Source organism: Ixodes scapularis, unplaced genomic scaffold (genome assembly GCF_016920785.2).
Source record: "Ixodes scapularis isolate PalLabHiFi unplaced genomic scaffold, ASM1692078v2 PGA_scaffold5__190_contigs__length_132052651, whole genome shotgun sequence".
NCBI lineage: Eukaryota > Metazoa > Arthropoda > Arachnida > Ixodida > Ixodidae > Ixodes > Ixodes scapularis.
The window spans coordinates 109,665,655-109,687,801 of NW_024609880.1; the positions used below are offsets into that span (position 1 = coordinate 109,665,655).

Consider the following 22,147-nt stretch of genomic DNA (forward strand, 5'->3'; position numbering starts at 1 on the left):
AAATACCTGGATCCTCTATGAGGCTAATAGTTTTATTGTTAGTCTTGTCTATGGAAATACCCAAGCAGTAATAAATTGAAGTTTTTGTCTCATGAGCTGTTAGGAACATTTAGCATATATTGTGAATTTGCGTACCCCGTTAAACCGTACTCTTTTGATTTTGTCTTGTAACGAAACTGGCTTAATCAGGTTGCCAGACTGATCTTTACAGCTGGCTGAAACTGAAAATTAACATCAGATATGATGTATCTTCTATTCTAATACACAAACTTGGAACACAGCTTGACTAACGTGCCTGGTTGAATTGTTCATTATACGTAACCTTTACTTTCTTCTTCTTTGGTTTCGATGACACTCTAGTGCTAGGCTGCATAGCCAACGGCGCTGGATGGTCTGGAGGAGAATATAATATTTCACTTTCATGATCATGACTTTCCTGGTGCTGCACATTGCCCTTGTTGGGCACTTGTGGCTGAACGTCCATTTCGTCCGAGAGATGGTTTCTTCAAATGCTTCCTTGCTTACAAGTAAATGTTGCCTGTTTCGTCGTTACAAAGCGCCATTCTCAACTTGCACGACATAAAATCTTGGCGCCACTTGCTCTTTGACTTGTGCTTGGACTTTCCCTGTTTCGTCATGGCGCAGACGCACAATCTGTTTAGTGCCGAGTGGCTCCAAATGCCTACCAGTACCGACATTTTGTTTCTGTTTTACCCCTTTTTGTCCTTGTGCTGCTGAGAATTCTAGCAATCAAGATCGCAATCGTCGTCCCATGGATAACTCCATTCCCGAGTGGTGTGCACCTGTAGTTTAGCAACCCTAACCAAAAATCTTCTTTGGCATACTGAGTTTTCTTTAGACTCATTTTGTCTACTCGGACCCCTTTTTCTGCGAGTCCATTTGCTCTTGTAAACCTTGGGCTCGGGTTTATATGTTCGAAATGGTACCATTTTGCAAACGCTGCAAATTTTCTGCTTGTAAGTTCTGTACCATTGACGGCGCAGACATCTTCGGGGATTCCATGCCTGGCGAAAACGCTTGTCATATGGACTATTACTGCAGCAGCACTATTTTGTTACATGCACAATTTCAGGTTAATTTGTGTAGGCGTCGTATATCACGAGGTACGACGATTCTGCATGTTGGCACCAGATCGGCTCCAACCCTCTTCCACGCTTCACTAGGGAGATCTCTCATGATTAGTGGTTCAGCAGGTTGCTGATATTCAAATGTTTGACAAGCTGCACGTTTTGATATCTATGACTTAATGTCGGCATTCATTCTTGGCCAGAATTCGCTCATGGCAAAGTGTCCTTCGTGCAGTCTTCTCAGTTTCTCTGCACGACAAGCTTTAGGAACAACTACTTTTGAGCTCCTTAAGAGGACACCGCTGACCAGAGTCAACTTTGATGTACAGCCCTTGAGGTCTCCCTATTGTTCTTGACCCTGGTAGATGCGTGCGGTAACTTCTTCTAGTTCGTCATCATTCTCCGTGGCCTGTTGCAGTTTCTGAAATGTCGTTTGACTCAGTGTTGTGGACACTATGTTGACAGCGTATACTTCATCATCATCCAATTCTACCGCTTTCGTTTTCGCGTCTTTCGCTGGTGCCCGAGGCAATGTGTCGGCTAGCACAACGTTCTTTTCAGGTGGATAGCGCAGGTCAAACTCTAACTTCATCCGACGAATACAAGATTGCTGCAGCCGAGGTGGCATGTGGCATGGTTCTAATGCTTTTCTTTGCTATCCAGATCAATGGTCGATGGTGGGTTTCCAGTGCGAATTTACGACCGTAAATAAAGTCATAGAACTTCGCACAGGCAAACTTTATGGAGAGCGTCTATTTTTCAATTTATGCATGTCGCACTTCACAGTCGGTCATCACTCCTGACGCATATGCTACTGTACGCCGCTCTCTATCATTCAGCTGTAGGAGTGCCACATTGAGCTGTAGGACTGCCGCTCCTAATCCATACTGTGATGCAATACCCGTCCGTTTTGTCCTCTTTTCGGGTTCAAATCCTGTTCGCACTGGCTTGTTAGTCGGCGTTCTCTTTAGGCTGTCGAATGGTTCCTTGTCGTGCTTTTCCATGGAGGAACCCCATAGGAGTACATCATCAACGCCACTCTTAGCCCTTCAAGTCCATCAAAAACCTCGGTCCTGATCTGTTGGACTGATACTTCCAATGAAGATGGGATGACAAATGTTAGTCTACGAAATCGGTAACTTCGAAATGGCGTACAAAACGTGCATATTAGAGAGACCTTCTAGTTTAGTGGTATATGTTGGTACCCACGATTTGCATCCATCCTTGAGAAGAACTTGTTCTGCTTCATTGTCTTCATGGCGTGGCATTTGGTAGTGCTGCCGTTTGATGGATTCATTCACTTGCCTTGGATGTTAGATCTATGCAGATTTTAAGAGCACCTACTTTCTTCGTGAGTATCACAATTAGGCTTACCCAATCAGTTGGTACATTGACATGGGCGATGACTCCAGTCTCTTCCATTCTCTGGAGTTCTCTCTTGAGCGGTTCTTTCGGAGTTTGTGGAACTTTTCTTTTCGTCGGCTGAACCACTGGCTCTGCTCCTTCTTTAAGGAATCCTTACACTCCCGTCCCACGCACCCCAGTCTCTCAAACGGCTTAGGAAACATGTGTTCTACTTCTCCGGCCATAGTTTCTTCCGCCGTGGGCACTCGCTGGGCCAGCCCCAAAAGTTCAGTAGCTGCTAATCCCATTATGGGCTGTCGTCCTTTTTTCACGATAAAGTACTGAATGTAAGCGCTGTTTCCTTTGAGTTCCACTTCTTTGTTTTCTAAAAGGGCCTTGACCAGCCACTCATCATCTCTGTTTCGAATCTTGCATATGCTGATTTGAAGAACGCAGCAGTCGCTGTCGTCCTGTTTTCTTATGTCACCCACCACCGCCTTCGTCTTGCAACACACAGCGAAGTGATTCATCCCGGCACTTGTTGAACTTTGTCTTGTATGCCGGACACTTCCGTGGGTCGTGCTTGCGGTCGCACATAGGACAATTGTTTTCCCGTCGGCTGGACGTTCCGCTCAAGCATGTCCGCTCTCCTCTTTTTGTCTACTGCGTTGACACGTCGGGGACCGCCAAGAGTTTCATTTTGTGCCTGGAAAATTTTATAGGCCTTTCCGAGCTGTATGGCCTTTTCCAACGTCAGATCTTCCTCACGCAACAAACGCTATTGCAGTTTTTGTCCGTTGCCCCACGTACGATTTGATATCGTACCATGGAGTCCGACAAAGTCGAGAAGTTGCACGATTTCACTTTCAGTTGTAGCTCTCGCACGAACCGTTCAAACGGCTCATCGCTTTCTTGCTTTCGTGAATGAAAAACGTACCGCTCGTATGTTTTATCGTTTCGGGGCTTGCAGTTCTTTTCAAACTTCTGCAGTACTCTCTGGTAGTCATCTTTTTCTTGAAGTGCGAAGGTAAACGTGTTGTAGAGTTTGATGGCATCGGGTCCCGCCACATGAAGCAGGATGGCTGCCCTTTGTTTGTTGCTTCGCTTGATGGTCTCTGTCACCCTTAGGTACAGTTCCACACGTTGTCTGAACCGTTGCCGTTTCTCCGGTACGTTTCCTGCCGAGTTCGGGCCCTCGGGAGTCTTGAGCACGTCCATAGTTCAGCTTCATTCTTAGTTTATCGCTAGCTCTTTTCGCGGAACGAGTCACTTCTGACACCATGTATTGAGTTTGTCTTCTAAAGAAACTGGTTTATTGAGGTTGCCAGATTACTCTTTACGTCTGGCTGAAACTGGACAATAACGTAAGACCTGATACGCGCACCACTTATGGTTTAGGTTGCGTCACAGAAACCACAAAGTTCCCATAGTTCTGCCGTGTTTTATCAATTAAAATCTTAAAATACTTGCAGTTTCTTTTTTTGTAATGAAGTGTGAATCATGTGCACCTTTCATATTGAAGAGATAGGGTTAAAAGAAGAAATATAAATACACCAAAACCATAACCTTCCCCCAGATCATTAAGATATATCATACCGGTTACAGACGCTACTCTAGTACTGCATCCAGTAGCTGTGTTCATAACGAGCAGGTTCACGATATGAAGCTTCAGAGCACTCGGCTAAACTGATTCGACGGCCAAGTTCCACAGGAAATAGTAAGGGTGGGACTCAAAGGGGCATTTACTTTGGACAAGATTTTGTGGCAGTATTATTGAAGAGTGGTTTTTCGCTCCATCTTCGACATAAAAAGAGACCTTTTTCCCTGGTGCACGTCATTCATCCAAACCACAAACTACTTTCTTTTCAAGGCGTAAGTAAGCGCTTGACAAAAGCGCGTTTGTAATTTTGATGATTGTTCCAACACAACCACCCCATCGGGCATATAGTTCTCAATAAGCTTGTTTCCAGTACACTGAGCACACGAAACAACCCATCTAGTGATCTTTCCTGAAAAGAAGTGAATGGATGATGCCAGTGGTGTCGTCTGCTGTATGTCCCCGAATTGGAAGTTTATTGGTAACGCCTGGTACAGCCAGACCGCACCAGTCCTGAGTCCTGCAAAGGAATCACGTCGGCCCGCTTAGTTTAGAGATTGACAGGCGGTTTGGTGCCTTTTGTAGAGAAAATTATCCGCTGGGTTTCCCGGGTTTTCCAGTCTGTTAATTGCAGCTATGTACACTGCTTATGATAGGGACACAAACAATTACATACTGCGTCCCACTTTATATCTGGCAGTCGAGACCGCTCAAAAAAGGTTTAAGAGTTGCTGTGCAGAACGAACGTGTTCAAACATTCCGTTGATACAATTATTCATACTTAAAAGACAATATTTTTCAAACGTCGAAAGGGAACATAAAATTGGACAGCTTGCTAACTTACAACAGCATACAATACGTTATACAAAAGCTACTTCTTTCTAAGATCGATTCATGACTAAAATAGTCCACCAGAATACATCGTCAGAGGAACTTTAAAATCAGCGTTATCTACCTTTTTGTTATATTTCTAATTTCTCCGGAGTTATAATATGTCCTCTTATTTACATCTCGCTTACAACATTCCTGTATTTATAATATACTTTCGAAAAAAAACTGCCCTTTCAAAAAATATTTTTTTGTCTTTGTTTGAAAAACTGTATTGTATTACGAAACCCCAATACAATGATGTCCCCTATGCGATGTGGAAATAAATGAAGTGGCAAAGCTAATGCTTGGTTTCAGAAAACATCACTCGTGAATTTGGTGCATCTGCTTTCCTTCAAAGCCCTTGGTGGAGAAAGTCGATGCAATATGCGGAAAAAGAATGGCAAATGTCAAAACTTACAAAACTTCTTGACAAAAAAAAAATCTGCACTGTAGCTTCCGTTTTAAGGTCTATTCATACGATGCATCTTGTTGGCAAATCATGTCTCGCGAAACTAGGTTTCGGGAAACAGATGAACCGTGTTAACGCGACCGAAAAGTTGCGCGCCTCTGAGAAAGGATGCGTGTGCACCTCGCTTCGGAGCAATATTTTCCTTGAACGTCACCAAGGCCTGTCAATCACCCGAAGAAGAAACGCGGACGGTGCCAATGGCCGCGCGGCTTCGCTCTGACGTTTGACATTCGAGGCAGAGCGAGATTTTGAAGGAGTCTGAGCTTTGGCTCATTCCGTGACCGGGCCAAAGCCGAAAAGAGACAAGCAAATATGACGGCGACCGACACGCAGAGGATCGGTGCGTTCCAGCGTATACGGGCGATATGTGCTAGAACTTAGCAATACGGGTTGGTGGCGTGGTACAGATTCATCAACAGCCGCGACGAGTGCAAGCACCGCATATAAACAGGATGGCTGGGGATAACTTTCTTTTAGGTGTTCAAAAATGTTTAAAATGCTTCGAGATCATCGGCTTGTTCTTTGACGTTCGCGGTCTTTCCCGGGTCTGGCAGGATATATAGGACACCCCGTGAACTGAATCCGACGACGACTGCCTCTTCACTCTGTGCCTACTTCATATCATTTTGATGTGAAACGCCTGATATTTCTGGTGCAGATTACGAGGTTGGGCGAAATTCTCGTGATTCAATACGTCACAGGTTTAGCTCGTCAAACTTTAGGTGCGAAAAAGCGCGATTTCGCGAAATCTCGGTTTTCTCTAAACCGTGGCGCGATGAAAAGATACATCGTGCGATTAAGTCTTTAGTGTCATGAAGTAGACGGTTTTTGTGCGCCCAGACATATCTTCCTCGTCATTCGCCGAGCGCCTCCCTAGAATGCAGCGATTGGCTTTACCAAGTGCTTAGAGGGAGAGTACACGCATTAAATTTTGTGGAGTGTATTACACGTATAGCGTTAATCAGGCTTGTATATAACGCGGGAGGGTGTAGTTTTCTCGCACTACTGCTATACTGGCGGCATTCGCGGTAACTAATGTAGTTACGTGGGGCGTTTTGCAGGCGCTATGGGCTACCTTTGAAAGCCGGGAGCTGCTCGCACGCTCTTTTAAAACGCCAAAAAGGTATAGCGATTTAAAGTAAAAATAAAAACAATCATTACGAAAAGAACAAAAATAAATTACGCCGAAATCGCTGCTGATTTTCGCCAACATGATTTAGCATCTTGCTGAAGGGTTTCAACTTAGAGAAGGATGGGATTTTCAATCTCGCAACAGTCCGAATACTGCTGTGTTCAGGAAGCCAGTCTGTTCTTCCGGGCGTCGGCGGTTTCGGATGCAGCCGCCACACCTTCTGTCGATCGCCGCCTACGGTTTGCATGCTGATGTCTTCGAAGAGCCAATCTTTCCTCCCGGGAGCAGGCAGTTTAGATCAACCGGTGTCGTCGCTGCCCCTGGCTTTCACGTTGTCACGTAGGTAGTGCATACCGAGGAAAGGAAACTATGTGACGTCCCGGTGCCATCGTAAGATGAGTGCATGCCAACAGCGGCGGCTAATTGGAAATCTGCGGGACGACTTTTTGCATTGGCGCGCCATCCGGGGGGGGGGGGGGGGGGGGGGGTTAACACCTAACCCCCAGTTCTCAGAAAGGGGGCGGCAAGGCACGTGTTTTGCCCCCCCCTTTCTGAAACAGCAGCCAAAGGGCAGGGCAAACACTGGCCGGCGGCGCCCAAGGGATGCAAAGAGCACCGTCCACCCCCGGCCCTGAGGGGGGCGGGAGGGAGTCGCGCATCGGCCTCAAGAGCCAGTCCAGTCCGGTCCAAACCAGTCCATCCAAAGCAAAGACGGCCGCATGCATAAGGTCAATATAGGCTGAAGCAATTAAGATAAATTAAGACCCAGGAAAAAGAAAAAGCGGGTGGTTCTTCGCATCGCGGATGCGCGGACCAGACCAGGCGCGACACGTGCGAGCAGTGTGCTTCGTTCAGCAGGCTGTTCCATGTTGCCGCAGTGACAAGATTCTTTGCTGCAGGTGATACCAGCTTAGCAGTCACCGGAGGAAGCTGCACTCCCCCCCCCTTCCCCCCCCCCCCCCGTTTTATGCAAGACCGATAACCATTTCTTGTACACAGGATCGCCCATATTATTGACACAGATAACCATAATAGACACAAAATAACGTACACGAAATAAAAAAAAAGCTTCCATTATCGCCCGATCATTTTCTGAACTACCATATTACTTTCTTATCCAAAAAGAATGAACAACCAACAAAAGTCTAGACTAAGAGTAAGCATAATCAAGGGAGCGCTAGACACTCATTAACTGTCATTGCCTAGAAACATGGGATGGCCGAACGCAAATTAAATTGTGGGTTATACATTTAGTACTACGGAAAAATCGTACCTTTTTTGTGAGTCCTGGGGATGTTTAAGATTCGCTGCGTCTGTGCAGAATTTTTTCTTATAGCATATATTTATGTTGTAGTGCCACACAAATACGCGCTTGTCAATACAGCAATGACCCGTCCACATTCACGTTGTAATCCTGTTGAAACCAATGTAAGAGGTACAGGTGTTCGATTCGCTCCTTACTTCGTGCATAAACATTACTTCGCGGTAATATAAAGTGGAGCAATGCCTGATTTTTACTGTCGACACTATACGAATGCTTAAATCTGAGTGAGTGCCTTTTTTTGCGCTACCATGCGTCTTATTGTAATAATGGGAGGAATAATGACATGGTCTGTTTTGTCGTTTGCAGGTCCTGGAGGAAACAACGAAAGATACGTACTTCCTGATGTTTCGCAGCAGCGATTTCCCTCATAAGAAATGTTTAAACGTAAGAGCAAATATCACAGACAAAACCAACAAGACCGCCACTTACAAAATCGGATTGTACAATCCAAAGAAAAAAATATAGTAAGTACTTTACTAATCTTAATAATAATAATCAAGAATCAAAAATAATTTTTATTAGGTGTCTAGGAACGACCATGAGGTCTTGGTACTGGCACACCGAAGCTTACACACTACAAAAAGGTAGATCACGTGACCTTAGTGGGGTCACATGACCCGCTCCCCAAGGTCACGTGGGGGTCACGTGACCTTGGGGCTCACGTGACCTCGGGGGTCACGTGACCCCCCAGAGAAAGTTTGCTGCTAGATTTAGAGGGAAAGGTTTTCCGCTAGATTTAGCGGGGAAATTTTTTCCACAAGATTTGGCGGGGAAATGTTTCCGCTAGATTTAGCGGGGAAATTTTTCCGACAACTTTAGCGGGGAAATTTTTCCGCTAGAGTTAGCGGGGCAATTTTGCCGCTAGATTTAGCGGGTAAATTTACCCATAATGCACTGCGCGGTTCGCCGACGGCAACGGTGACGCCGACGGCGACGCCGGCGACGCTCAAGCTGGAAACGGCCCCCTAAGAGCTGTGCTCTAAAACTCAAAACATTGAGTAAAAGATATGATACATGTAATGCATGGTGGCACAGAGATACGATATACACAACAAGGAAATAACGGAACACAGGGTCCGAACGCAGAGTAGGAAGACTACCACAAGAACGAATATACCTTGATAAAGAATATAACATCACAATCACGACAGGTTCAGCGAGCCTCATACAAGAGTGTGAGATCTGACAAATTCAGTCACCCAAAAAATATCAAAATAACAATAATAATAACAATGGTAATAATAATAATAATATTAATAATAATATTAATCATCAAGTATAAAGAATAGGCTTTATTTGGTGCCTAAGAACGAGCATTCGGTTTTAGTACCAGCACATCCAAACACTTTCTATACTTAATACAGATGAAGAGGTAAATGCGTAACCCAATAAAAAATAGGACAAGACATAAACACTTTTATAATGACGTAAAGTTGCACATTGGCATTGCAATCAGTGAAGAGATATGTGCCTAAAAAGACAGCGACCCCTTCATATTCAGCGGAATTAAGGAACGGCACCAACAACAAACTTCCACGAAAGTATTATTTGGAGTCATGCAACGTAATGCGCCGACGTCGTGTTCGCTCTGACAGTGTCGCGATCTGTACCTTCGTCTGCAGATTAACAGGAATGTATTTGGCACTCGCTCTAGCCTGAAGGAAGTGCTGGGTCAGATGCTGCTCCACATTACCGAGGTGTATTCCAGATGGGATCAAGGCAACGCGAAATAGAGAACAAAGAACGTTTTCGGGTTCGAAAATACTCTATAGACATCCTACCGGCAACACCCAGAGTAGGCAAGGCGGATATTTTCATGTGATCTATATGTGCTTCAAAGCGGAGAGAAGAAACAAATATCACAGCAAGGTCTCTGACTTCGCTAATAGGACTTACAACCTCTGAGTGAATACCGTAGGGAAAACATGTGTTCTGCGTTCTTCTCGTGTAGGACATTACTTTAGTTTTAGCCTTATTTAAGATGAGGTTCTTAGTCATGCACCAATTATAGAATGAACAGGCATCTTCCTGAAGCATCTTACAATCACTGGCATTGCGAATTTTACAAAATATCTTAATATAATCTGCATATTGCGAAACTTAGCGATAATCTTAGACACGACATTGACAAAAATAGAAAAAAAAACATAGAGGTTTCAGTTACGACCTCTGAGGGCCCCGGACGAGACACCATATCTCAAAGAGAATTTGCCGTTTATAATTATAATAATAATTTCTATAATCAGTATTATTACAAACATAAAATTAAAAGTATATTATAATTATAAAAAATATAATGATAATAATATTAATTGCAAGCGTCGTGTTTAAGGAGGGCTGACGGCTACGGCAAATCCTATATTGGCTTGTAGGTCCCACCCGGGAAGTCACCAAAAAACAAGCCATCAATAAAAACAGTACAGATCAAATACCACACGTTAAATAGCGATTTATAGAAACGCTGAGTCCAAGGCTGATTCAGAAACAAATTCAACATGAAGAAAAACATTGAATTCAAGGCTGATTGAAAACCGAAAATCAAACGAGGAGAAACACTGTGTCTAAAATAGAGCAGCAGAGCCATTCTTTTAGTTTTGTCCTCGAATCTTAAAGGAAGGCAGACGCTGAGACCTGATTGAAAATATCCGGAACATAATAAGCTCCAGTTCTCATCCCATACTTCGTGAAACAGCGAGGACGTTTAAAACGGGCGGCCTGTATTAAAGAGCAAGACGGTTTATATGAAGCTACAGTTCTGGGTTCAAAAATACTGGAGTACGACTGCTTTCCTGAATAAGCAATAAAAATTTGACATTTCGATATCGCTAAAAATATTCGTGCAGTTAGAGAATACTGAGTTATATGCCACGCTTTTCAAAATGCATTTGAGAATATTGTTCACCTCGGCATGCCGCAGCCCTGCACCGTGAGCAAACACAGTCGCCCCGTACCTGAGTACACTGTACGCCGAGGCATGAACTAAAATTGTTGGGACGCCAAAGGAAACAAAAAAAAAATGCTAATATTATATAACAGAAAAGATACGTACCGGAAGGCACGACAGTTGTGGGCCATGTGCTTATTCCAGTATATCTGTTCAAACATAAGTCCTGCGTACATTGTGCTACCGACCCATTGAATACTATCACGAATACAGGACATATTCTACACCGAGCAAGAAAAAGGGCGTGTCTAGGAAACCGATTTTTAGAGGATTACGGCAGTGCGTCAACATAGCTCTCGTATGCTTAACCTCGTTGACATTAGGTTCCAAATTATTAAGGGCGCTATCAAAATTAATATGCCAAAAAAAAAACAAAGGGTCGTTAGCGTTTCGATAGCGCATACATCCAGAAATGACAGAAACAAGATTGTCGACATAAATGTTATACTTCGTTTTACCTTATGTCCATACACGGCCGACGCTACGAGCTGATGGTACCACCCAGACACCGTTAAAAAGATAGCATCAAGATGTTCGTCGTGTTTTTTTACGTGTTCTATCATTGCTGAACGAATCACAAACAAAAAAGGCCCAGTGACTTGAGCTTTCCACGCGTCATCTTTTGGTCCCATTAGCGAATAGCGTCGGCTGCGCCCGAACTTAAGCTGAAACGAAGCATAAATAAAAGGGGCGATGGCGCAAAACACCGTGGAACCCCCGCTCGCAGAAAACAAAGGTTATTCACTTCCCGGCGCACTTGCACACACGGTGATAGTCCAGATAACATGTCTGACAATAGTGAATGAAAGGGTCCCCAAAACTCAAACTTATAATTTAAGCAACGGAATAGAGTGATTAACGGGATCAAAGGCATTTGACACGCCCAAAAACAATAATCTTCGACGTCAACTAAGAACAGCAGCGTACCCTTCTCAGGTACAGAACCGTGTTGCGATTCGGATATCATGGGGTGGTTGTACAAAAATCTATTCATCACTGAAAGTAGGTTGCTTCTCCAAAAGGTGCCCCAAGACAGGCGATATTTATATGGGGCGGTAATTATCCATCAAAGTTAGTATACCGCCCTTAAAAATATGTCACTTTCAACTCTTTCGTATGCTCACGTGCCCTTATAAAGCCAATAAGCATAAAAAAAAATAAAAATATGGTTTAAAGACACAAATTTTCTTTCGAGAAAACTAACGGTACTTCCACCGGCTTCAATTGATATAGTCCACTTTATACTAAACAGAGCTGACTGGAAACCTTCATCCCGATCCTAAAGATAGCAGAAGGGTAATTGGCACATTTCAAGGTTACTTCCTGAACATCGCCACTGTGATATTTGTCTGACAAAGTAGCAAGAAAAAAACAAAAAAAAACGTTAAGCTTTTTCAGTTTTCTTACTATTGTCGGCAAAATTCTTGTACGTGACGTCATGAATTGAGCGCTAGCTGTGGTCGCCTTGAGACCTTTGGCAAATGGTCAAGTTTGTGAAATAACAAAACGACTTTCTGATCATTTTTTTTTATAAATAAAGCCGTTTAGCGAAGTGTAAGAGGGTATTGGCCTTGTTCCTCGCAGCACAAAACTCGCCGAGCTATGTAAAGTTTTTAGCAACTCGCGTACAACGCACCCAAAACCTTTCTTTATCAACGATGGTATCTAAAATATCCTCAATTAACGAAACGCAAATAAATCCTCGTTTTCTTATTTTATTTTTATTAAAACGTGGCGCAGTGCTTTTTCGCTCAAAGAGTCGCGGACAGCAACAAGTGTTGAGTAAACATGGGAGTGGGATACTCCTTGGAGGGCGCACTTGACGGCAGTTCGAAAGTTGCTCGTAAGCATTGTTTGCGGTAACTCGTTATTTGTAACGGTGTTACCGGTAATGCGTTGCTTTAATCGGTAACGTCGTATCATACTCGTTACTTATTCAAAACGGTAACGCGTAACGTACTTAGGTTACTTATTCCGACTAATGGGTGACAGTTACCTTACACGTTAAATATCTTCCGAAAACTTAAGCAAAATTATACACTACTATTTTATTGCTTCTAAGCGCCAAAGCATCTAAGTTATTTTGTTTGCTCTTTAGCGTTTGTTTTTTGCATTTCTTTTTTGGAGTATTTAGGTGCAACCGTAAAAAGATAGGGTCACTATATTGAATTTCGGGATTGACCTAATTTTTCTTGCGGACGCATATGCATATGCATACGTAAGGTGAAAAGAATAAGACGCGTTAATTCATAATTAAAAAGTTACGTTCAACTAACGTGCGTTACTTCTTATAAATAGGAAGTTTTCGTAGACCGTTTTCTCACCTCCGCTCCGCTCTCCGCAACGAAGACGCCACTACTGCGCATGCGCGGCGCTAGCCTTGCATGCAGAATCCCGGATCTCGTATCGGCTTGCGGAGAACATTGCGGTACAGCGGAAACCATCTACGAAAGCTTCCTATTAACGGCAAAGTTTACGCGTTATATCTATTTTGACGTAACGTAGGTCGGCAACGCGTTCTTTTCATTGCAAGGAACCTATTTTGTTGCTTCTTTTATTGGTACCGCATACAACCCTGCTCATTAGCCTGCTCTGCGGCCCCGGTGACTCCATCTGGAAGGCGTCCGCATGGTGGTCCCAGCGTTCCCGCGCTATAGCTTGTGCTTTCGGACGCCGCAGTGCGGTGAAGGCAGGTCGACGACTGAGATAGGAACGGCGTGGAGCGCACTGTGAAGCTGTTCAAACGGGTTTCACACGGCTGCCGATGACTGCCGATGCCACCCTTTCGAAAGCCCGCCTGCGCGCTCATAGGCGACGACCGTCACCGCATTTGGCTCGCCCATCGGTGGCTGGTCCGTCGTCCCGCAATGTACGCAAAAAGAGCCTCGCTGAAAGCGCGAACAAACGGCGGCATCCTCGTAGAGTATAGTTGCGAACGCAGTGTGCGCCGAGAGGTGACGAATCTTTTGGAAACGGCAAAAACTTAAAAAAAAAAATGTTTTTAATAATTCCTAAAATGTATGATCTTGCGAGCAAATTGCTTTATCAGACACAAAGATTGTTTGGTGCAAGGTGTCGGCGTCAGACCGTTGAACAGAGTCACAATTAGTAAGGTACAGAGAGCCGAAAGAAGAAAACATTACGAATCAATTAAAAAAGTGAAAGCCGTTTACAACTCCCTGTAACGCCGAATAGAGCACAGCTCTTGAGGAGGAGGAGGGAAGGGTACTGGGGGGGGGAGGGGGGTGAACTGACCGGAGGGGAGGGGTCACGTGACCTTGGGGGGTCACGTGACGATGACAATGCCGATGATGTCATCAGTGACGCCACTGATGACGTCATCAGTGACGATGACGATGCGGATACCGATGACGTCATTAGTGACGTCACGGATGACGTCACCAGCGATGATGACGATGCGGATGCCGGTGACGACATCAGTGACATCACTGATGACGTCATTAGTGATGATGACGATGACGATGCAGATGTCGGTGACGTCATCAGTGATGATGACGATGATGATGCGGATGCCGGTGACGTCATCAGTGACGTCACTGATGACGTCATCAGTTACGATGACGACGTGGATGCCGGTGACGTCATCAGTGACGATGACGACATCGGGGGCTCACGTGACTCGGCGGGGGGGGTCACGTGACCTTGGGGGTTCATGTGACCTCGGGGGTCACGTTACTTCAGGGGAGTCACGTGACTTCGGGGGGTCACGTGGCCCCGGGGAGGGGGGGTCACGGGACCTTGGGAGAAGTCACGTGACTTTGGGCGGGGTCGCGTGACCTTGCTGTCACATGATCTGGGGGGTCACGTGACCTTGGGGTGACCTTGGCTACACCGAAGGCGACGGCAGCGCTGCTCAAGCCGGAAAGGGGCGCCTAAGAGCAAAAAACATGATAGTTCTGTCAGGCAGTCAGAAATAATTCATTCGGCCGAACAAGTAGCGCGTGATATAGACGTTTGCAACCGGCCATGCTTCGAAAGCTAGTCTGGCCACGGTGGATGGAAAACGCCTTGTTGATATGCCACATCGTCTGGTGAGAGTTACGAAATTGCAGAAACAAAGCAAATTGGCGAAGGGAAGAAATCATGCTTTTGGGTCTTAACTTCTCAGTTAGGTGGCGCATGGCGCAAGGTACCGCCCAAAATGAAGGGAACATCCGATAGCATTCATCCATGCATCTTGTTGGGCAACCAGTCTGGAAACCGCGGAAACGCCTCAGCAGTGCTTGACCATCAGTCGATATGCCCACACCAGCAGCAAGATGGCGGCGCTAGTGGCCGTACTTGCAAACGTCTACAGCGAGGTATATTGGAGCGCAGCTCTTAGGCGCCCGTTTCTGGCTTGAGCGGCGTCGGCGTAACTGTGAGGTCACGTGACCCCCCCCCCCCCCGGCCTGAGATCACGTGACCGCCCTGAGGTCACGTAACCTCGCGGGGGCCGCGTGACCTCAAGGGGGTCACTTAACCTATGGAGGGTCACGTGACCTCACGGGGGTCGCGTGGGCCACGTGAGGCCACGTGTCCCTTGTGGCGGAGTAGCAGGCAGGATGACGGGGTGAGGAGTAGGGAGGAGGGGTATACCGTCCCCTCAGTACTCTTCCATCCTCCTCCTCAACTGCTGCAGGTGTTACAGGGAGCTGTAAACGGCTTTAATTTTTTTTCATTCACCCATCACTAAATCGCGGCGAATAAATGGAAGGACGTGAACATGAGCAGGAGAGCGAGGTACACCTCTTGTCTTCGTCTCCTTATCGCACACATCCGCGGGTTGCGCTAGGAGGCGCCCACTCAGTGCGCCGTAGTCTTCACAACGCCTCTCAAGAGGAAGGAGCAGGCTGCACGAGGAGGAGATAGCCTAAGAGAAGCGGCAATGCGCTGAGTATATGTATGCGCTTGCTCGACGTGCCGAAAGAGCAATACCACGTGGAACAAGAAGACAACGCCGGCGCACTACGTCACTGTGGACCCCCGAGCCTCCCTAGGCGGCAAATACGCTGACGCTCTCGCCGCAGGGCGCCAGATGGATCCATCTTAGGCCGTCATCGCGTGCTAGGGTGCGCTCGTTGTGAGATACTGCAAGCGGCGCTGGAGGTGATGCTCACTCGAGGCAAGCGGCATTGCGTGGGGCCACTGGTGATGACGTATGTCGGGAAAGATACAGGCCTAGTCATCTAGCTCGTATTGCAAAGAAACACTGGCTGAGAAAGAGAGGGACGTTAGAACAGGGAGAGAACCAATGTTCTAGTCCGGCTGCGACCGAAATTCGTGCGTTAAAACGAGGCGCTGACCCTACATACATTTTGAAATTTAATTTTCTCGTAAATATTTTTTCTTTACATTTCAGCGAGAATGCCACAATACAAGTGAGAGCTCTAAGTCAAACTGACTACCCGCTTGAAAACGTTATACGGGCAAACTTGAAAGGTACGTAACACTCGGAAGGGGAGGGGGGATACGGCTTGGGAGTGTAAACTTTTTAACCCCTCATCCAAGGTGATTCCAATTTCTAGGGCGATTTATGCCCCCCATTAGAAATGAATAAATTCAAAGCCTCAGCCTTATAGACCAATTCTATAGTATCCTGCGTTTCCTAAGTTTCTAAAAAAAGTGACTTCATTAAAAAAAGTTTTAAAGAAATATTATAATTGCGATCCGCAAATGTTGTCTATTAATGTGATGTCGAATGCCCATACGGCAAGTTAAGCTAGATATCGAGAAAAGGCAATTCTATAGACAATACAATTACACATCAAAATAACAAAAACATTTCAACGTTAAAAAATACATTTTCTCGCACAAAATTTTCTGCCAAAAAGTAAATTAGAACAGAAATGCATATGATGTTTCAACCTTAGGTTTTTCTATTTTCTATAAATGCCAAGCCTGCAAAATTCACCTGGAGCATAGGTAACACCTCCCTCTTTGAGACTTCATTATCTCTTTGGCAATAAATACCAGCTTTCGTTTTTTGTGAGCACACTATCTCTGCTACCACGCAAGCCACGACAGATAAACTGCCGAGAACAAAGAGGCAAACGACGCCGAAGGAGGGCAGCAGAGTACCAGCCTGATTTGAAGTGTAAGATTCTGTCAAAAGGGCACTGCTGAAAATAACACAATACCACGTCACCGGGCAGGACCAATCGAAAGCCCTGTTTTGGGTCCCAACCAGTAACATTGCCCTGTGCGACTGAAGCAGTTTATAAAATCCATTTCAGGTGTGGCAGGGTGTATATAGCTCAAATCGAATGCTTTCTTAATGACAGATTGCGAGAACACGCGGCCTCACTTACCAATGATTTTGGTTCAGAGCTGCAAATTCATGGCAAAGTTGTGGATGTTGACCTCTTTTCAACGACGTGTATTTGACCGGGTGTAGAAAAGTAGATGCTAGTAGCGGCTCTGATACACCATTGTGAACAAGGCTCGTGTATTAAATCGCATCTTTTCATTTGATAAAAAAGTACAATTTTATCGGTGGGGTTTAGCCCTTTGTGTATTTTGGTTGCGTAGGGTAACCAAAAATGTTTCTATATACCGGGTTATTTTTCATGAACTTTATGCACCCTTCCCGTTATGTCATGATGCTGTTTAATCTGCAGTGCACGTGCATTAATCATGACATTATTTCTATTTCCGCCTTTAATTACGAAAGTTTGTCGGTTTTTGCATGGACGCTGGGTAGTTTTTACTCTTCAAGCTAGCTGTGACATCCGTGCCATACGTTTGCACGGGGCAATTTTTCAGTGAGCCTTTTAGTTGCAAGTTAGCGCTCGTTGTTGCGACTACCTTCCTGGCTAAGTCCTGGAGTTGGCCTTCACTTGTCGTCAACGGCAGCAAAGCTCCTTACCGCGTTCGGCTTGGCGTGGGCCAACGACGCTAGGCAGAATCACGCTCAGATCCCCGAAACCAGCCCTTGAGACACCGGGCCGGTGTGGCCCTCTCTGAGGGCTTTAAACACAAAAAGAAAGTCTTCCGGAAGCCACGAGAGGATCGTGAACGCCAGCCCTTGCAAGGAGAAACGCCGGTGTGCGTGTGTTTGTCTGTGTGTGTATGTGTGGGTATGTCGGTGTTGTGTTTTAGTTCGAACGGCAAAGCGTCGACACCTTGAATCAGACACCGCAACATGAAAAGAGCGGCTACGGCATGCTTCATTTGTACCTCGTTGAAAGAACACAGGGCAATAGCATCAGCCACCCCCGCAATTCGAACATTACGTGAACACTTGAACTCCGGGGAAGGCTCCTCTCACTCAGCGGGCCTTCCCGACCTCGGAGGACTATATTACATGGCCTCAGAAAGCCCGAAGATGCCGATTAACCAGTCGACCATGCCATCTGTATATTTAGTCTGTACATAAAAGTTATAATTCAGAAATCCCATTCCAGGTCTGTTTCTTCGGGGCTACGCGTTCAGTGAGCCACATCCCCGAATCCTGTTTTCGCACCTGAGATCGTCACCTCGAAAACGCCACATCGTCTTGTGCTTTGCTTCATCTGTGTCTCGCCTTTTTTCTGCTACTCTTTTATCATGTCGGTCAACAACCAACTACCCGTAAATTCACTATTGTTAACCAAATTACATCGCAGTTACACCCGAAGCGCACTTTTGTCCGAAGCTAGCACAAAGTTGAAATGGAGCCTCCGGTAGGCCTAAGCAGAGCAGCAGTCACCGTTTCACTCGGATATCCAGTGAAACAACGGTGTTTGGAACACGTCTCAGAATGGTGTGTTTACCACGTCCAAAAAAGTGGTCCCTCGATTTCCGCCTGATAACCTCATACAAGTGTCATGCTTTCGCCGGCCCCGATCCTGGAAATGTCCCAGCAGCGGTGGCGGACGTGACAGTCGCCTGTTCTATTGCAGATCGCCCTCCAATGTGGCAGCCAATGGAAGCTTCGGTAGCCAGAAGTTGGGACGCCGCGACGACAGTGGTGCTCGCGTTCGCTCGTGCTTTTTGCCAGCTTTTCTACGATCAACCACCAGGATCGCGACATCTGACAGCAAGACACTCCGGCTTCTGTAACGTTATTTGTGTCCACTTCGGCACCACTTCATATGTATGGGCTAGAAAGGACGCTAGAGAGACCAGTCAGAGACTCGTTTCAGGTACCATATGTGAAACCAAGAGACCCTGAACAATCTAGGCCCCTAATAGAACGTCGGTTGCCGCTCTGCTTAGGCTTACCGGAGGCTCCTTTTTACATTGCGGTTTCTTGTAAGCAACCCCATGATGTACGGCCAAAAGTGCTGTGATGGCCGACGCGCCGTTTAGTTCTCAAAAACCTGTCTGCTCAGAGGGGACCATAACCCTGGAGAGTGGGGAAACGGAGGGGGAGCCATTACACTTTAGATTAGGTTGTCATTCAGTAAGGCGGGGAGTTGTCAAGTCTGGTGCTAACAAACCCATTCAGGTTTCCTTGTCCTCACCGTTTGGGCGCCGGTTTGAAAAAGCAGCTTCGTACATTGCCGCGCGAGTAGCTGACCAAGTAGGCAGCGCGCTCGTGGCCTAGGATGCCCGGCCCGTACGTATGTATTTCATAGAATATATCTGCACACTATAATCTCTATACGCCAATTTGGTTTGTGCGCCTGATTGGGTGTCAATTTCGACGTGCTTGAGACCTTGAAAGAATTTTATATTTTACGATAGCGCATAAATGATATTCATAAAGTGAATTTATCAGTGTGATCCTTTTGTAATATAGATATCTAGACCGGCCAAAAGAAAGTCACTCGTGGCCTAGCGGTTATCGGGCTTGCCTTCCACGCAAAAAGCCATGTTTCGATGCCTGGCCGCGGGTACACATGTGTGTTGACACTGTAATGCGGTGTTCTGGTAAATTTGGAAGCCATGTTGATGATTCGAGGTTAGAATGTTCTACGCGACGAACCTTCTACGGTGATTGTTCCCGAAGCCCACGCGCGTACAAAAGGAGCTCTGAGTGGCAAGCCGCAGTCAGTCTCGTCACATGCGTTCGATCCTGCTGTCACGCCGACTTCGACGCCCGCGGCGCTCTGTTGTTATCTTGAGTTTCCTTTTTGTTTTGGGCACAATTCCGCCCCATTAAACATATAAGTTTCCTCAGTTATCCTTTGTTTCGTCACCTCGCCATTCGTGACAATATAGTTCTTCACTGACTACAGCAGGAAGTTCGTGTCTTCGGTCATCCATCGTTTGCTGACAAATTCTAACTTGCCGAAATGCGTCCTAGCAGAGAAAAGCAGGGTTGCTTGTCTTATTTGCATGTCTCCCATAACCTAAAGCACCAGCGCGGACGTTTTGTGCCACAGATGTTTTTAAACCAGATTTTCGGCTCGACCGGCTTGCACTTTTTTCGTCACAGAAGGCAGGTTGTAACAAAAATCAGGGACCCTACGGCGGATTGCGATCTGGGTGTAATGTAAAATACTCCCGTGAAGTATGGTTCTTGCTACGTGGGTCAGAAGGCTACGTTTTTTAATCACAACTCAATTTAACACAAACGAACGGTAAAAAACAAAACCGAAGGTTCACAATTAGCGAATCATCTATCTTCCGAAGCAATTGCGTCGTTGTTTGGAAAAATACTGAAGTGCTCCACAGGGAAAGGGACTGTTACAAACGTTCAGTGAAATAGTCGTTGATGATTCATGGGCACGCTTGTTGTTTTAGCGACATGTTCGTTTCTCTAGACAACTGCATGAAAGCATCCCTTAATTACAGCCGTTTCATTCTGGTTTCAGTGGTAGTTGGTTGTCCTCATTCCTTCTCTTGCTTCGTGATCATTGGGTTATTCACTTTGACTATGTCCTCAGTTTCTGTCCGTCGCACGGTGCAGTCTATCGTCTCTTTGTTGCGGAATCTGGTTTGGAGGCTGATGTGTGCCCTCTTTGGATACGTGTATTCCGGTTAGTTACGCCTGACGTCATCGCTATCCTTCATGTCTTCCTTTGGTCTGCTTGGTTTCCTGTCTCTTGTTTGTGAATTGAAGGTTGTGTTTCGTAAAATAAACTTTAGCTGTGTTTGGAGATTCGTGTTGTCCTGTTTTTCTGTTTCCCAACTCTCTAGGGTTAAACATGGCAGCTCTTAAGCAGCTCGCTGGCACCCTTGAATTACAACTTGTTCAGATTCGCTCTATTTGAATCTAAATATGTTCTGTCATTTTGTTCTGCACTGGAGAACACCTGCAGCGAAGAAGCTTTAGCGGGTCTTGTTCAACATCTTCGTACTTACTGTACTTACTGCACTGTGGTTATATCTTAGCCTGTTTCAGACAATCGTCGCATGAGTCAAATTTCTGAAAGTGGCAACCGATTGCTTCAATTTTAAAAGTAATGACCACGAGGCTCCGCAATAATATTGTATTGTCATTTTCAGTCAAGTCAGGCTTTTTATTTATCACTAAATATTAACAAAATTCGATGGTCAAATAAAATGAATCTAGTAATAAGTCAAGCATTCTCACCAACAGGTGCTTCTCCGGATTTAAAGTGTTCGGCGATGTTGCTCAAAAGTGAAAATTCGGAAATTAAATGTAACTATGCCAAGTTACAAGTTATAACGAAGTTATCGCTATAGTTACGAACAATTTATTCTAGCTTATTTAGTTTAGAAAGATGTTACCAATTACAGTAACGTACATAGTTGTAATTAGTTACTTTGCGGATTTGCTTCACTGCCAGGTCAGTATTAGTGTGCAGTCTTGAAGATTTTAGCTGCGTAACCGTCTAAACTATTTTGAAAGTGCGATACAATGTTTTTGTACCCGAAAACCAGGAACACTCCCGAGTGCTACTCCAGTTCCCCCAGGAAGCTACACGTACGTGGAGTGTGATAACTCCACCTGCTATTCCATAGGTACTCCATTTCCTGATAGGGGTAAGTTAAGGTTTCATGCTCGACAAACGTGGAGCATTTTTGTTTTTGTGGTATTTACCAGTTTCATTGCAAAAATTATTTTCCCACGCAGGTGTTGCTGCGAAGCCTCAGTCGCGTACAGCAGAATCTCATTCAACCGAAAGTATCCTCGACAGCCTCTTCCGTTCTCAGGAAGATCCTCAGTATATAGACATGTATGTGGTATACAGCGAGCCGCAATGTTACATTCTCAGGAGTCCCGCAGCCCTGGGAGGTAAGGACATTAAATCTTCATGAAGGTTAATGTGACATTGTCTTGTTTTCCGCTACTTTAAGTGGTAAGAAAAGCAGTACAGTTTGCTTTTTGGCGGAAGAAAATACAGATCAATCGAAGTAGCCTAACACAGGAATCTAGAATAAAACAAGCTGCATAAGAGGCGTATTTCGACAGATTTATTTGGCGTTGCTTTTATTTATATTGCAACGTAGACACGTACTATGTGTGTACGATAAACCATAAGT

At 45.4% G+C, this 22,147-nt stretch overlaps 1 protein-coding gene across 1 annotated transcript in view; it reads left to right on the plus strand.

Moving 5' to 3' along the window:
- The window catches only part of LOC115320871, a 31,846-nt gene extending 9,924 nt beyond the window's left edge, over positions 1-21,922 (plus strand). The window contains exons 2-5 of the mRNA XM_040214584.2: positions 8,131-8,288; positions 16,131-16,210; positions 21,545-21,646; positions 21,738-21,922. Of these exons, the coding sequence (XP_040070518.2) occupies positions 8,131-8,288; positions 16,131-16,210; positions 21,545-21,646; positions 21,738-21,922 (525 nt within the window). The remainder of the gene's footprint in view (positions 1-8,130; positions 8,289-16,130; positions 16,211-21,544; positions 21,647-21,737) is intronic.
- Positions 21,923-22,147: the final 225 nt, after the last annotated feature.